Source organism: Aedes aegypti, chromosome 2, assembly GCF_002204515.2.
Source record: "Aedes aegypti strain LVP_AGWG chromosome 2, AaegL5.0 Primary Assembly, whole genome shotgun sequence".
NCBI classification, from domain to species: domain Eukaryota; kingdom Metazoa; phylum Arthropoda; class Insecta; order Diptera; family Culicidae; genus Aedes; species Aedes aegypti.
The window spans coordinates 246,011,393-246,026,359 of NC_035108.1; the positions used below are offsets into that span (position 1 = coordinate 246,011,393).

General features: G+C 39.4%; 1 protein-coding gene across 2 annotated transcripts in view; it reads right to left on the reverse strand.

Moving 5' to 3' along the window:
* Window positions 1-1,313: 1,313 nt before the first annotated feature.
* The window catches only part of LOC5578149 (cullin-1), a 33,715-nt gene continuing 20,061 nt past the window's right edge, over window positions 1,314-14,967 (reverse strand). For both annotated transcript variants that reach the window (XM_021844700.1, XM_001663670.2), the window contains exons 5-13: window positions 14,416-14,905; window positions 13,998-14,355; window positions 13,671-13,934; window positions 7,217-7,564; window positions 7,025-7,156; window positions 6,880-6,961; window positions 6,685-6,811; window positions 2,122-2,341; window positions 1,314-2,056 (exon numbers count right to left, since the gene is read on the reverse strand). In XM_021844700.1, the coding sequence (XP_021700392.1) occupies window positions 1,976-2,056; window positions 2,122-2,341; window positions 6,685-6,811; window positions 6,880-6,961; window positions 7,025-7,156; window positions 7,217-7,564; window positions 13,671-13,934; window positions 13,998-14,355; window positions 14,416-14,905 (2,102 nt within the window). In that variant the 3' untranslated portion in view covers window positions 1,314-1,975. The remainder of the gene's footprint in view (window positions 2,057-2,121; window positions 2,342-6,684; window positions 6,812-6,879; window positions 6,962-7,024; window positions 7,157-7,216; window positions 7,565-13,670; window positions 13,935-13,997; window positions 14,356-14,415; window positions 14,906-14,967) is intronic.

Sequence of the window (14,967 nt, forward strand, 5' to 3'; positions counted from 1 at the left end):
CTCTCTGGGAGGGGCTTTTCTCGGCATGGAAGCATCCCACGCCCGTGGTATCACAGAAAGCTTTTCACCGTTTAAGTCCAGAGTGTTCCGTTCGCGCCCAAGGCTTCAGTGAATACTTCGCCGTCGAAGCGCACTGTTTTCCAACCTCGGGCATGGGTCGAGTTACATCGCACTGCCCTCCGCCCGCCTGGTATTTATAGCGAATCGATTTATGATCGCTATGAGTATACCCGGGGCCTTCCTTAGCCGAGTGGTTAGAGTCCGCGGCTACAAAGCAAAGCCATGCTGAAGGTGTCTGGGTTCGATTCCCGATCGGCCCACGATCTTTTCGTAATGGAAATTTCCTTGACTTTCTTGGGCATAGAGTATCATCGTACCTGCCACATGATATACGAATGCTAAAATGGCAATTTAGGCAAAGAAAGCTCTCAGTTAATAACTGTGGAAGTGTTCTTAGAACACTACGCTGAGTAGCCGGCTCTGTCCCAGTAGGGACGTTAATGCCAAAAAGAGAGAGATGGGTATACCGTCATCAACGCGCCAGTTCATGGTACCTAAAAGGTTAGGGCTATACAACGTCGTGGTTCTCTAGACTAGGGCTCTTGATAGGTCTCTTCATTTGATTTACACGGCAAGTCACTTCACTCGAGTCGAAAATTGCCACCTCGCTATACGAGACCGACAATTCTCATCTCACGCCACTCGTAAAATAAACCCAACAACTTTTTTTTCCCGAGGCAAATACATTTTTGGGTTAATTCTACGAGTGGCGTGAGGTGACAATTGTCGGTGTCGTATAGCGAGGTGACAATTCTCGACTCGAGTGAAGTGACTCCCCGTGTAAATCAAATGGAGAGTCACTCCACTCGAGTCGAGAATTGTCACCTCGCTATACGACACCGACAATTGTCACCTCACGCCACTTGTAGAATTAACCGGTTGAACTTTTTTTCTGCTTTTATCCTTTCGACCTTTTTTTCCTTGTATATAAAGACATTGGTAATCCAAATTCGAGTAAAGGTATCTGTTCCCGGGTACCCTTACTCAGAGTTACTATATATTATTATATAGTTATTTATTTGAAACAATTGGAAGATCATTTCTCAACTTTAAAACAAAATGACTGTAATTTTACGAAGGTTAAAATTTCGTACAAAAGGATTGTGATATTGCAAACCGTAGAAACCAGATATCGCTTATTTACATATGATGGAATTCTATTTCATAAACATCTCTATTAGCAGTTTCACATTTCTTGGCTGGACTTAATGGTTGTTAGTTGTTTGATAATAATTTTCAGTAATTTCATGTCAGGTATTTTTCTGAGTTCTGAACAGATTTTTCCAGTCGGTTTTATGACGATCATATGGTCGAAATGAACAGCTAAGCAGCGACTCGAATTCATCCAAGCTGTTTTATGTACAACTCAAGCACGGAAATCTACGTCTAATAACTCTAAAATGGATGGTTACAAGTGTTTGCGCTACGTCTCGTGATAATTCCAATGACGTTTTTGAAACATTGCAACACTTGTATCTTTTCATTTGTCAATAGAATAAAAGTAAAAAAAAAACTTCAAAAAGGCATAACAAAATTTTGCTAGATTCTCTTTTGTTTTAAGATCTGAATTTTTCCTGCTAATTGTGAATCTATACAATTTGATTCTATGTAGGAACAAAACATCCTTTTGAATGAGAGAGAATAACCCGTGCACTAAATACGTTTAATAATGTAAAAAAATCTAAGCCGCAAAACGCAAACACTATTTCCGATCGTTGAATTGGTATAGTTTCAAGAAATTGTATGAACATGTATTCATAGTGTTCCCTGATGTTTTTTGCTTTACATCCACAGAACAGCAATGAAATTTTCACATTTGTTGTGAGTGTATTTTAACAGATTAATTCTTTTCTACATTCGGTACTATACTTTATGAAGTTATTTAGATAGCTACAAAGAGTATTCTGGAAACTGATCAAGCCAGATAGCTGTATGTGTCTTTCTGTCCTTCTTGACGTTCGAGATATTCCTTCTCTATCAGAATATCGATGCATTTCTGTGTGAAGAGAAGTAGCAATGAGCAATAGTGTACGGAAACGTAATCAGCTGGCAGTTACTTACCTTGATCACCTGGACCTTGGGCTTGAAACGTGTCGACAGTTGATTCAGAACTTCTCCGACAAGGTGGGTGTGGTTCAGAGCCTTGCGCATTTTCATGATTCTCACGATCGCTGCCTGTATCAGAATCTTGCGATCCTCTTCGATGTGTTTGTGAGTCGCCTCCTGCTCTACCTTCAGTTCTGTCTTAAGGGGGAAGTTGATGTTGATGCGAAGTTTTTTGCTGAAAAATAATGATGAATTGTATTAATAGCGTACAAAAAATAAACTCCACTGAGTATCAACAAGCTTTTAGCGGAAATTATTCGATATCAACGAATGTGCAACAATCAATTCTTAGGATAATTGTTTATAGCATTCATCTACTCAAGTCAAGAGTGTAGGAAGTTGAAGAGGACGTCAATGCAGCAGTTGACCCGGCAGAATGTAAAAAAAACGAAAACGGCAACGGCAGGCCCGTCTTTTTTGGAAGAAAAAAAAACATCGCCTGGAGGAAGTGGAGTTCGAGGAGATGAAACAGCTGTGAAACGCGAAAGTTCTACCAGAAGCATCCCTCAATGGCTCCGTGCCACGAGCCGATATTGTGCAGTGATAAGGAAGGGAGCTTATTGATGAAAAACGTGAGGCGATTGAAAGATGGAAGACGCATTTCGATGCACACCTGAATGGTGCTGAGAGTCTATTTCAGTACTGAGGACGATGGAAACCAGCCAGCCCTTATTTTGAGGGAGATTACAGCTCAAGAACAATAATGAAGCAAGCAAGTAATTTGTCTACACCGAGTGAATACAATATGAGAAACAGAACAGCCATAGGAGGAACGTCCTGTCTACACGAAAGGCGACGGATTGGATTGTGAGAACTTTCGAGCCATTCTAAATGCAGCCTACAAACTGTTATCCCATATCAACACCCATCGTCTGTCACCTGTAGTAAACGCTTCATTGATGGCCGATTGACAAGAGACCAAAACTTCACGGCAAATCCTTCAAAAATTCTGCTAATCAATTTCAAGGCGGCATCCCGGGTAGAGGTGAATAACAAAATAATGGTAGAATAAGAACAAATTTTGCAATCATATCTAGTTTAACCATTATTATGTTATTAATATATGACATAAATATCTCATCAATAGCAAAACATACAATCATAGCCAAATTTGTCATTGGTATGTTATACTTGAAAGTCATGTAATAACTAATCAATAACAAAATATACTATCATGGTAAAATTTGTTATTTGTGCAAAACTACAAAACAACATTAAATATCTAAAGAATAACAAACATCGCCATAACAGTAAATTATGTTATTATTTTGATATTTGAAAACTTTATTTAAATAATTCATGAGAACAAACCAACATCATATTTTGCCATAATAGCTTATTTTACTATTCGTTTGATATTCATTGAAGATTCAAAAAGCAAAAGTTTTTGGCAGGAAAGCAAAAATTTTATTTTTCACTCATGCTAAATTAAGATATTGAAGTCAAAGAACTAAAATCACCATTATTTTGATCTACTTTTGAATAGCTTATTAAGTTATTATTTTGTTATAAATATCTAAATAATATCATATTTTGTTATTCACGGTTGCCTATATTTTTGCTATTATTTTGTTATTACAATGGCAAAATATGTTATGATTTAGTTTTTATGCCATACAAACTTAGTTATTATTTTTGTTATTTTATCTCTTATTTCAAACAAACAAAGAACAAATTTTGCTTTTCAAACATTCTATTTTAATAGTAAATTATGTTATTCTTTTGCTATTCTCCTCTACCTGGGATACGCCAGGCAGCAAAAGCTGGACTCTGGTAGTGAATGCGCAAAATGCTAAGTACGTACACGCTACTTGGCGAAGCCGAGGATGACAGGGTTCGCCTAGACAGGGGTGGTCGATGAGTTTGCCTACTCCCAAGGGGTTGCGCATCTATGGCACATCTTTCCAAAATGGGTTGCTATAAAAATCACAGTGAACTGAAATTCCCGTCTCAGCAAAAATTGAGTTTCCCGAGTTGTTTACCATCTATCAAATTGAAAAAAAAAACTCACATTGGTTTCGCCTTCAGAAGGACCTCCTAACAATATTTAATATATGTATTGATTTTACATTTTTGCAATTTTTCATCGTAATAGGCTGTTTTTCATCACGCCAATCTGTCATGAAACGGCTTACTTTCATACACTGAAGTATGAAGTGCGGGAATAGTCATTATTCCCGTAGTAGTTTACGGAACAAGTTGCAAAATGATGATTTTTACAGAACGAGTCGTAAAAATCGAGTTCTGTAACGAGCTACGTACAACATTTTTTGCAATTTCTTAGAAGACTACTTGAGGCTATCAGAAATTATATCGGAATGCATTCACCATCATTTTACAATTTCTGAAAAATAAGTGGTGAACTCGCCAAGGGCGAAAAGCCACTCTAATATAGATAAATAATAATAATAATTTCTGAAAAAATGTTATGTAATGATTCATTACGCAACTCAATAACAGTTGCGTAATGAGAAAGCTTCAACCATTGGGTGTTACGTGTGTCCTTTATCTCGTTTTACTAATGTTCAACATGTACACTGCCCATAATCGCATAACAGTCCCATGTCGATTTTTGACCGATTTTCCTTTTTTGCATAAATCAACTCAACATCGTCAGAAGATCGATAAAAACTGCCAAAAAAGTAGCCTATGTTCTTAACTTGTACAAAAACAAACCCCATTTGTGTTGTCCCATGTTGAAAATATTCGCATAACAGTCACATCAAAGTCCGTATAGTGATCGGGCTCAGAATGGGTACCACTTCTAGTACTACATTCGGACTCTCGATGCTACTAGTCATTCACTGATGTGTAGCGAAGTAAAGGGAAATCAATTATACAGTGAAACCTCCATGAGTCGATGTTCTATGTCCTAATATCGACTCATGGAACCATACTTAAACAAAATTTTATGGTAACTATTATGATTCGTTAAAACAGCTTCCCAAAGCATTTCTGTTCCATGAATCGATGTTTCCATGAGTCTATGATTCCTTCAGAAATCGACTCATGGAGGTTTGACTGTATTTAAAACACACTTGCTTACGACATTAGAAATGTCATGTATTCACGTTGTTTCGAAAATATTTTTAAATTAGTGGATATCACACATAATTATGTATTTTCAATTACGATGCATAACAAATTTTCGCTTATACAAATATTAATCTTCTTTTATGTCCGTAGGTAATCATTTGGGTGGTAAGGAAGGAATAAAAACAAATGAGCAACAAAAAATAAAATAAAATAAAGTTAAATCTACATTTTTTATTTAAATTTTGTAATGATTCTTTGCTGGTGCTCAGGAATATCGAACTAAGAATTATTTTTGCGTTTTTCGATAACTGGTAAAATTGACTTAAGGAGTACTTGCTTGTAAGTGTGCAAAATAGAAACTTTTCAATGCGAAAGCAAGATTTCCATATAAAACAATCAGCAACCACATCGTCTTCGTCGTCTACTTATTGGGAAAATACAGAAAGCTTTTTCTCGGCACATCCCACGAGCCACTGTATTTTAGATCTGCGGTCAAGGCTTACAGAAGCTGCCTGAAAAAATTGTTTCGTCATTCTGGATCTCCCATATAACAGATTAGCTAGGTTGTTCTGGAACATCTCGAATCATTTCCATCGGATTCCATTTCCGCATTATCCAAAAGATGATCATCTGGGTCTCTCATGACTGTATGCGCATTCCACATCATAACGTGTGTTTTGAGAAATCATTCAATACACGATGTTTTTTTTTTATCTGGTGATTCATCCATGGACATACAGTCAGTATACTATCCGTAACTCGCTATTCCGTATCTCGATATCGAGTTATATAATGTGTAGTAAATGTGGGTTTTCATGGATACCTCGATGGTCCCTTTAACCATTTCCCTAACTCGATAGTCGCCTTAATATCGAGTTACGGAGAGTTGACTGTACTATAATAACTAAATTTTTACGACCAAAGAACATAAATAGCAAATGAAACAACAAGTGCGTTAATAACAATAAGTGTTTTAGTAGCTGTCGAACGAGCCGATGAACATGATGGGACTGGTATGCAATTACATTGGTATATTATATTGTATATAATCGCATAACAGTCTCGCTACGATTTTTGTGCATTTTAAGGCAAATTTTCAACTTGAATTCAAAAGAAATTTATTAGGTTTGTTCGTGTACTCAACAAACAGTGATATGTAGCAATTTAACACATTTTAGGCCAAATAAAGACTCAAAATGGAGCGAAATTGTTTCCACATTTCAATCGTCTTTTTCTCAGTTTGTCGTTTTCCAACATGGGACTGTTGTGCAAAGAGGGGCAGTACAACGTTTGACTAAAGACGGTGTGAAATTACTGTACTGTTGAAATATGCCAAATGATTGTAACGTCAATTCACATTCAAGTGTGCCAACTGTTCGCATTCCAACTAATGCACACTCATACTCTGTCTCTTCGATTTGCAAAAGTTGTTTCACTTTTTTCAAGTATGGAACAATTATGATTTACAAGTTCTTTACTTACTTTTTGAATCCCTGATTCAGTTCCACAGAAGAGGCAGGCTGGAGATTGGCTTCATCGTCGTATGATTGAAGTAGTTTCGTCTTAAGCAGAATCTGCAATACCTGGATCAGATTTTCATGATTGATGCCTGGAAGAAAACGAATACAATAAGTAACCAAATCAAACACCAAATAATGCTATGTCAATTTGACCCACCGGTATTCTCACTCAACTGTTGAATAGTCCACGATTCTTGTTCGTTGAACTGTAGTAAGACGGCCATCTGGAACGTACTGGCCTGTAACAAATAATCGAGTTAAATCACTGACCATTGACGTCTGTTTCAAACAGAATTTCATACCTGAAGAGTGTACCGCATTCGGAAGTAGTTTGTGATCAGCTCACCGCGACACATGTTGTACAACCAGTTGAGCTTTCGTCCGGAATGTTGCTTGGCGTAAAAGCTGTTAAATCGATGTACAGATTGCTCCAGCTGTAATTCACAAACCCTGTTTTTCAATGTATTCTTTTGAATACTGTTATCTATACTCACCTCAAATGGAAGTGAAAACGTGAAACTCTGATTGAATGGCCAGGAGCCACTGGAAAGCACCAGTATGCTAAAATCGATTTCATTGCCCGTTTGTTGCCTGGTTGCCTCACGCAGTCCCTTGACGTACGTTTTGTATTGTTCGTTGAGATCCTTCGAAACTCCAATGTCTTGGAACATCCGCTGCAGCTTGCTGGTGTACTCGAACCCGCAGGCCTGCTTCAGTTTGGAAATCATCGACGCTTCGGCATCGTCGCTGGCGGACATGTGATGACAGAGGCGCTTGGCCAGCATCTTACTGTAGAACTTCTGGAACACGTCCTTGTCTTCGATGTATTTGAAGACAACCATCTGAAATTCAGAGAAGAAATCGTTGTAACGTGGACCAAAAAGGAATTAAAAACAACAGGGAACAAAAAAGAGATCCAAGAATTCATGGGGATTCACAATTTTATAAAGATTTTTCAATGAATCAAAGCTGACTTTTCTCAGAGAACACTTTTGAGAATTCATTTGGGGATTCTTCGTGGCATTCTAGGATTTTTAATGGTTTCAGATCAGGATCCAGATATTCAGAAACTATTCCCGAAAATCTTTTAAATTTTCTAGTTCTTAGTTCTCCAGAATTGTATCCAACACTTCCGTAGAATGGATTATATTCTGGAGGACTCGGGCAGAATTTATGAAGAAATATGTATAGCAACAATTGGAGATATCACTGTATCATTTCCATGTGGAAACTCTCAATGCATTTTTTGGAGAATCCTTTGATCGCGTCGCTTACTTCTGTGGGGGCCGACGAGGAACACCAGTTCGTCGTACAATGCGTTTATCGAGTAATATCTCAAAATCCGTTTAGGTGTGATTACAACATGGATCGCATCACCAAACATTGGTGACTCCCAGATCCGTACCTTATCCCACTACCCAAAAGCCTCTCCATGACAACTGTGGAGATGCAGAGGAATATTCGGTCTCTAGTAACAATGGTTGTCTAATTAACATTCATTTCCTTTCCCAATGACCATAATTACGGAGTAGCAACTACGAATTGGACGGTCATCTACGCTCACGCTCAGTACTTTGGAAGATCTTCTTCTTCTTGGCATTAACGTCTCCACTGGGACAGAGCCGGCTACTCAGCTTAGTGTTTTTATGAGCACTTCCACAGTTATTAACTGAGAGCTTTCTTTGCCAAAGTTGCCATTTTTGCATTCGTATATCGTGTGACAGGTACGATTATACTTTATGCCCAGGAAAGTCAAGGAAATTTCCATTACGAAAAGATCCTGGCCCGACTGGGAATCGAACCCAGACACCTTCAGCATGGCTTTGCTTTGTAGCCGTGGGCTCTAACCACTCGACTAAGGAAGACCCCACTTTGGAAGATCTCCTGACGTAATTCCCATTGGAATCGACGGAAAACTTTCTGGAATGTTTCCTGGCAGTTTAATAATTAATAAAGGAATTTCTGAAAGCATCCGTGGTAGACTTTGAATTTTGGTAGAAATTCTCGTGGTATGATTACTGAAACTCAACGAAGAATCCTTCCTAAGATTTAATGGAGGTTTCCTTGGAGGAATTCCCATAGGTATCAAATGGGGAAATTTGTTGAAAAATAATAGAAGAATTTATAGAGAAAACCGTGGGACTCCAGTATACCCACATTCATTCGCAGTAATGAATTTGAAAATTACAAGAGGTATCAGCGATGAAATGCTGAATGATTTCTTGGAGGAAATTGCTGAATTTCACTGAGTATTCTCTAGAATCTACGTCAAAATGATTTATAACCACGTTTCTCAACATGAACATGATCATATGAAAAGCACGCTGAAACGAACACCTAATAGCGAGCCGTTTTTTTTTCGCAGTAACCAAGGTTGAGAAACAGTGATTTATAAGAACTCTTCAATTGTTGCAGAAATTCAGTTTGTAGCGGAACTTATTAAAATGGGCCCGGACAGATTAGCTACTTGTCTGCACCGATTGATAGCCATGATTTGGGATACAGAACAGCTACCGGGAAGAGGAGGGAGAGAAGGGAGTAATATACCCAATGTACAGAAAGGGTGACAAGTTAGAATGTGAGAACTAAAGCGCTTTCCCAGATCATCTTCCGCGTCTAATGCCGCTAACAAGCAGATTTGTGGGAAGTGATCAAGCTGGTTTCGTAGACGGGTGATCGACAATAGACCAAATCTTTAAGTTGCGGCAGATCCTCCAAAAGCGTAAGATCACCTTCTAGACTATTATTTTAGCGAGTTTATGGTGTGTTTCTCCCGCTCTATGTATTTCGGGCATACGGTAAGCGCGTGAAGAGCCTGGTCACAAGTTGCACATTTTGGTTCTGTCTTGCAGAAACCGTTAGCGTGTTGATCACCGCATTTACTACAGCGAGGTTTATTGCTGCAGTAAAGTGCCGGACTCCACAAGACCTTGCGGTCTGGTAAACTTCACCTCCGTACTAAGTGTACCATGTACAAGACGCTGATAAGACCGGTAGTGCTCTACGGGCATGAGACGTGGACAATGTTCGAAGAGGACCTGTCAGCGCTAGGAGTATTTGAACCACGTGTGCTTAGGAAGATCTTTGGCGGAGTACCTAGGTAAGAACGCCGTATGGAGGAAAAGAATGAACCACGAGCTTGCGCAACTCTACGGTGAACCCTGTATCCAGATAGCTGGAAGTGTTCGATGAGCGGGGCACGTTGTGAGAATGCCGGACAAAAATCCCGTCAAAATAGTGTTCACCTCAAATCCGACCGGTGCAAGACGAAGAGAAGCACAACGAGCTAGGTGGTTTTACCAAGTAGAGCAGGATCTTGAAAGTGTGGGGCGATCAAGAAACTGGAGACTAGCAGCCATGGACCGAGTTTGCAGACGCCAAATTGTGGCTTAGGTCATGTTTGAAGGACGTAGCGCCATCAAAAGTAAAGTAAGTTACATTATTATCCACGGATTTCTTTGTGAATTCTTACAAATTTCGTAGGAATTTCTACATGGTCTTTTAGAGGTTTCCTTGCTTAGGGCTGGTAGCGACTGAGTGTCTTAAAAATAGCAACTTTGGAGACATTCCCAAAAAAAGAACAAACAGGAACTAAACAGACTAATCAAAAAACATACAGAAACTAAAAAAGCAAAGAGAAACCAAACATCAGGATAACTCATAAGGACTTATCAGAGACCATACATATACATTCCTCAACACACTTAAATTATTTTACAGGAATCCGTAAATTGCACCGTAATCTCAACAGCTGGAAAGTTTGGTGAAATCAATTAACGGAGTACGGTAAATTTTAACTGTTTTCGGTAAAATTTCACCGGAATCCGTTGATTTTCGACTGAATTACGATGTTTTATTTACCGAACTGTTCAGTTGTTGAGATTACGGTAAAATTTACGGATTACGGTAATATAATTTAAGTGGATATTTATAGGATTTTATTAGGATTTTTTCATAAATTGTTTACAAACATTACTGCTCGTAATAATGAATGTATTTTGATGATTTTCTCTCAAAGTTTCTGCAAATTAATTAATTTATTTATTTATGTTTACATCAACAGACTATGTATAGTCCCAATGATATTGAAAATAGAAACAAAAATACATGGTATGTAACAAAACAAACGTGACAAAACATTGAATACAAAAAAAGTCAAGATCGTAAAACATTTCAAACTTAAAATATGTCTTCAGTTCCTCCGGCCAGCGAAAAAACGAGAAAATTTACGGCGAAGCATATTTCGTGTCATAAATCTAAGATCGACGCCACTCGATTAAAAACACGTTGCAGACCATGAACAGCATTGCTCAATCCATATTTGGTGCGACAAAATGGAAGCCTTATAATCGAACTATTCCGAAGTGGACGAGGTTGCACGTTGAGATGCATTTGTTGCAGGATAGCTTTGCAATCGATTGTTCCGTTTAGAGTATCGACAACGGTTAAAGCTTTACAAACGTCTATTCAAATCCGCAAAGGTTGCAAGTCGATCAGTTGGCAGCGGCTCTCGTAACTCGGAATGCGTAAAGCGTCTCTCCAAGGTAGCCTGCGAAGTGCAAAACGAAGAAATCTTCGTTGAACTGATTCGATTCGCTCGCATCCGTTGTTGTAGTTCGGACTCCAGACCGCAGACCCATATTCCAATGTTGCTCGAACGAGGGAACAGTATAACACTTTCAGGCAATATATATCGGTAAAGTTTTTTGCAGTTCTAGAGACGAAGCCAAGCGTTATTGATGTTTAATCGACATTATAAGCGACAATATAAGATGGGAGAATATCAGTTGCGAATCCAACAGAATACCCAAGTCCTTAGCGCATTGCACCCGTTCGATGGGCGTATCAAAAATGCTATACTCGAAGGTTATCGGATGTTTCTTCCGTGAAAAAGTGATTACGGAGCACTTTGCTGGATTGACGACTAGTCGGTTGAGATCACACCATCCAGCGAAGACGTTTATCTGATCCTAAAGAAAAAGGCAATCGGCAATTGAGCAAATTCGCAGAAAATTTTTTAGGTCGTCTGCGAACGTCAGTCGACGCTCTTCCACAACAAAGTGCATATCGTTAAAATACAAAAGGAAAATCAACGGACCCAGATGACTGCCTTGCGGTATGCCTGATGACGCGTAATAGCAGGGTGATCGACATTCTCCTAAAGCTACCACTAATTGACGATCAGTGAGGTAAGAGCGGAACCATTTCAAAGGGTACCTCCCACTCCAAGACTATCGAGCTTAGCGATGGCAATATCGCGGTTTAGCTTATCGAATGCCGCAGATAGATCGGTGTAAATCACGTCCGTCGAACAGCTTAGCTACAGCATTCAACGATGTAATCCCACGATAGTTGTTAACATCGCGCTTGTTTCCTTTCTTATACACGGGAAACATTTCGTCTGTTTTCCAGCAAGTCGGAAATGTACCGCTGGTTAGCGAGAATTGAAATACCTTGAGAAGCGGTTCCAACAAGCTGCCGATCATTCTTTTCACAAAAGCAGCTGGAGCACTGTCTGGTCCCAGCTTGAACGAAGTTTTGAGCTGTGATTCCGCTTTCGAGATGGTTTCTTGAGTAACGTGGATACTGCTAAGCGTTTGATTAGCCAAAGGCACATGGTTGGCCGCGGTATTGATGAAATCGACGGAAAGCTGTTCGTTTACGAACACACTTGCAAATTTGTTTGAAAACAGATTGCAGATGTCCTCTAGATTAGACCCAGTAGTGCCGTTGAATGTCATGGAAGATGGCAAACCAACTTCCTTCCGCTGTTCGTTCACGTTATTCCAGAAAGATTTGGGATGCAATTTTAGTCGGCGTTGTATTTCGCTCTGATGACGATGAAAACAGAAACGACTCAATTCAGGTGTTTGTCCAAAATTTCGTTTGGATATTACTCCAAAGATTTCTTCAGAAGATGATTTAGTGATTTTTTCTGACTTCCTGAGAAATGTCATTCAAGATATCTTCGAGAATTTAGCCTGAAATGTTTCTAAGGATAACTGTAGAAATTGCTCCAAATATTCCATCAGGAATTGCTTCAAAGATTCTTCCAGAGATTTCTAAAGAAAATCCTAGGTTTTCCAGGAATTCATCCAGCGATTGTTCTATGGATATTCCTAGGAATTCTTCCAAAATTTTCGTTCAGGAGATCTTCAGGAATTCAAACAGGTATTTCTTATGATTTCCTACAACATGGTCGGTCAGGACTTCTCTAGGATTTCTGAAGCTTCCTGAGGAATCCCTGGTCAAATTTATTGAGGAATATATGGAAGAGCCCTTAATTTATTTGCAGGGAAAAATTGTGGATAATTTAAACGAAAATGATTAGAATAAATTTCCGAGAATCTTGATAAAGCAATCTCTAGGTGAATTTCTGGAGGAACCCCTACAATTATTCCGGAAAATATCTCTGAAGAAATCACCATAAGAATTTCTGCAGCTGTTTTCGATAAATCGAAGAAGAAATTCCTAAATACCTGCGGAATAGTCTCGTAAAAGTCTTTTTAGGTTTCACAGTAGCCTGTAGAATTCTGCACCATGATTTACTGCATGCCAAAAAAGGAAAAAGTGACTTTAGAGACCTTACGTTGACAATAAAGATTTTTAGAGGCTTGCATTAAATCCTGAAGGAATCGTTCGAAATGCTCTATTAAAAAATTAAACCTTGTAGATCTTTTTTGAGACTCGGATAAAAGTCTCGAGATATGATCTATCCATTCTGCAGCCTTATCTGGGTCAGTTGAAATTTGTGAAAGATATCAGTTTCTGTTTTTTGTCTATCAACTATGAAAAGACAATTTTATCAAGAAATTGAAAAAAGCGATATTAGAAACTTTTTGAAGACATGCATTAAAATAGAAACCAAGTCTCTAAAAAGAGACTTGCTATCACTCCTGCGCATGTACTGATCAGAGAAAAGGTTTTTTTTTTAAACTTCCCACTCACCACTTGATTCAGGGTGTCCTCCAGCTCGGCTTCCTCTGGGTTTTTGCTGGACTTTTTCAGCAGTAAATCACAGTACTTGGCCAACAGTTCCGGACTCTTGCTTGCGCTCTTACTGGCCTCCGTAACAGCGTTTGTGTTGATGAATTTACCGCATGCTTTGTCCAGGGCAGCCACAAATCCACTGTCATTGTTGAATGCGGTAAGTACCAGTGCATTGTACTTCTTGTGAACCTCCAGGATGGTTTGGACGTAGATTTTGGGATCCTATTGAGAGGAAAAACAGTTTAGCAACATTTGATCTGTGATTAAGAATATTTCAAAACTTACGTTCAACGCAGCTTCACCACACTTGGCAATTGCGGCCAGGCCTTGGTTGTGGATGTGGGTTTCCAGAATTGCCTTCAATTCCACCAGGCCCTCTGTTATACGAGCCACCAACGAATACATGCGGCGCAGATCGGAATTCTTGTCAGAATCAAGCAAGTTTTGGAACTCAGTGCGGAACTGTTCCAAATGTTTCTGGATCAGCACTCGCTCGCACGTCTTGGCCAATCGGTCCTGAGTGCTTTCGTGCAAGTACACCTGCACACGCTTCTGTTCCTCATTCAGTCGTAGCTCCACGCGCTTCATGTATTCGGTTACGGGATTCTCCCGCAGGAATTCCGCACTTTCGCGAGTGTAGAACCTGATGAAACAACAAATTAGCGAAACAAAATCTACAACATTTGCCATCTGGAAATCTTACATTTCGGTATCCTCCAGGAAGATATTTTCGAAACTTTCCTTGTAAACGGAAAGGTTCTGTCCCTTCGCGTTCGGATCTTCTTCGTTCAGTCCCAACTCGACGTAGCAGTTAATCACACCGGACACCAAACGTGAGTTGATGGTTTCCCCATTACGCTCCCGCTCGATCAGCTTCAGGACCGCGTTGGTCACCTGTTTGTTCAGCTGTTTGAACAGGTTTCCGCGCCACGTCACCAATGCTAGCTGATAGATTTCGTACACATCCTTGCGACCTTCTTCGCACTCACGTTTCACCCAGTGCCGGTTGAGATAGGCGCAAACGCCATTCAACACTTTGCTCGAAAACTGGTACTCTTCCCATCGCTTCGTGTAGAAGCTCAAGACTTCCTCGTCCATAAGGTCGATGCCATTTTCCTGCAGTTTGATCAGATAGCATTCGAGAAACTCCTTCAATCGCTTGTACAACTCCTGACCGACGAGCTGAGCGCCGCCTGCAATTTAATCAAAATTACGTTTTAGGTGATCATATTGTTTGCGCAATCGTTTTCAATTT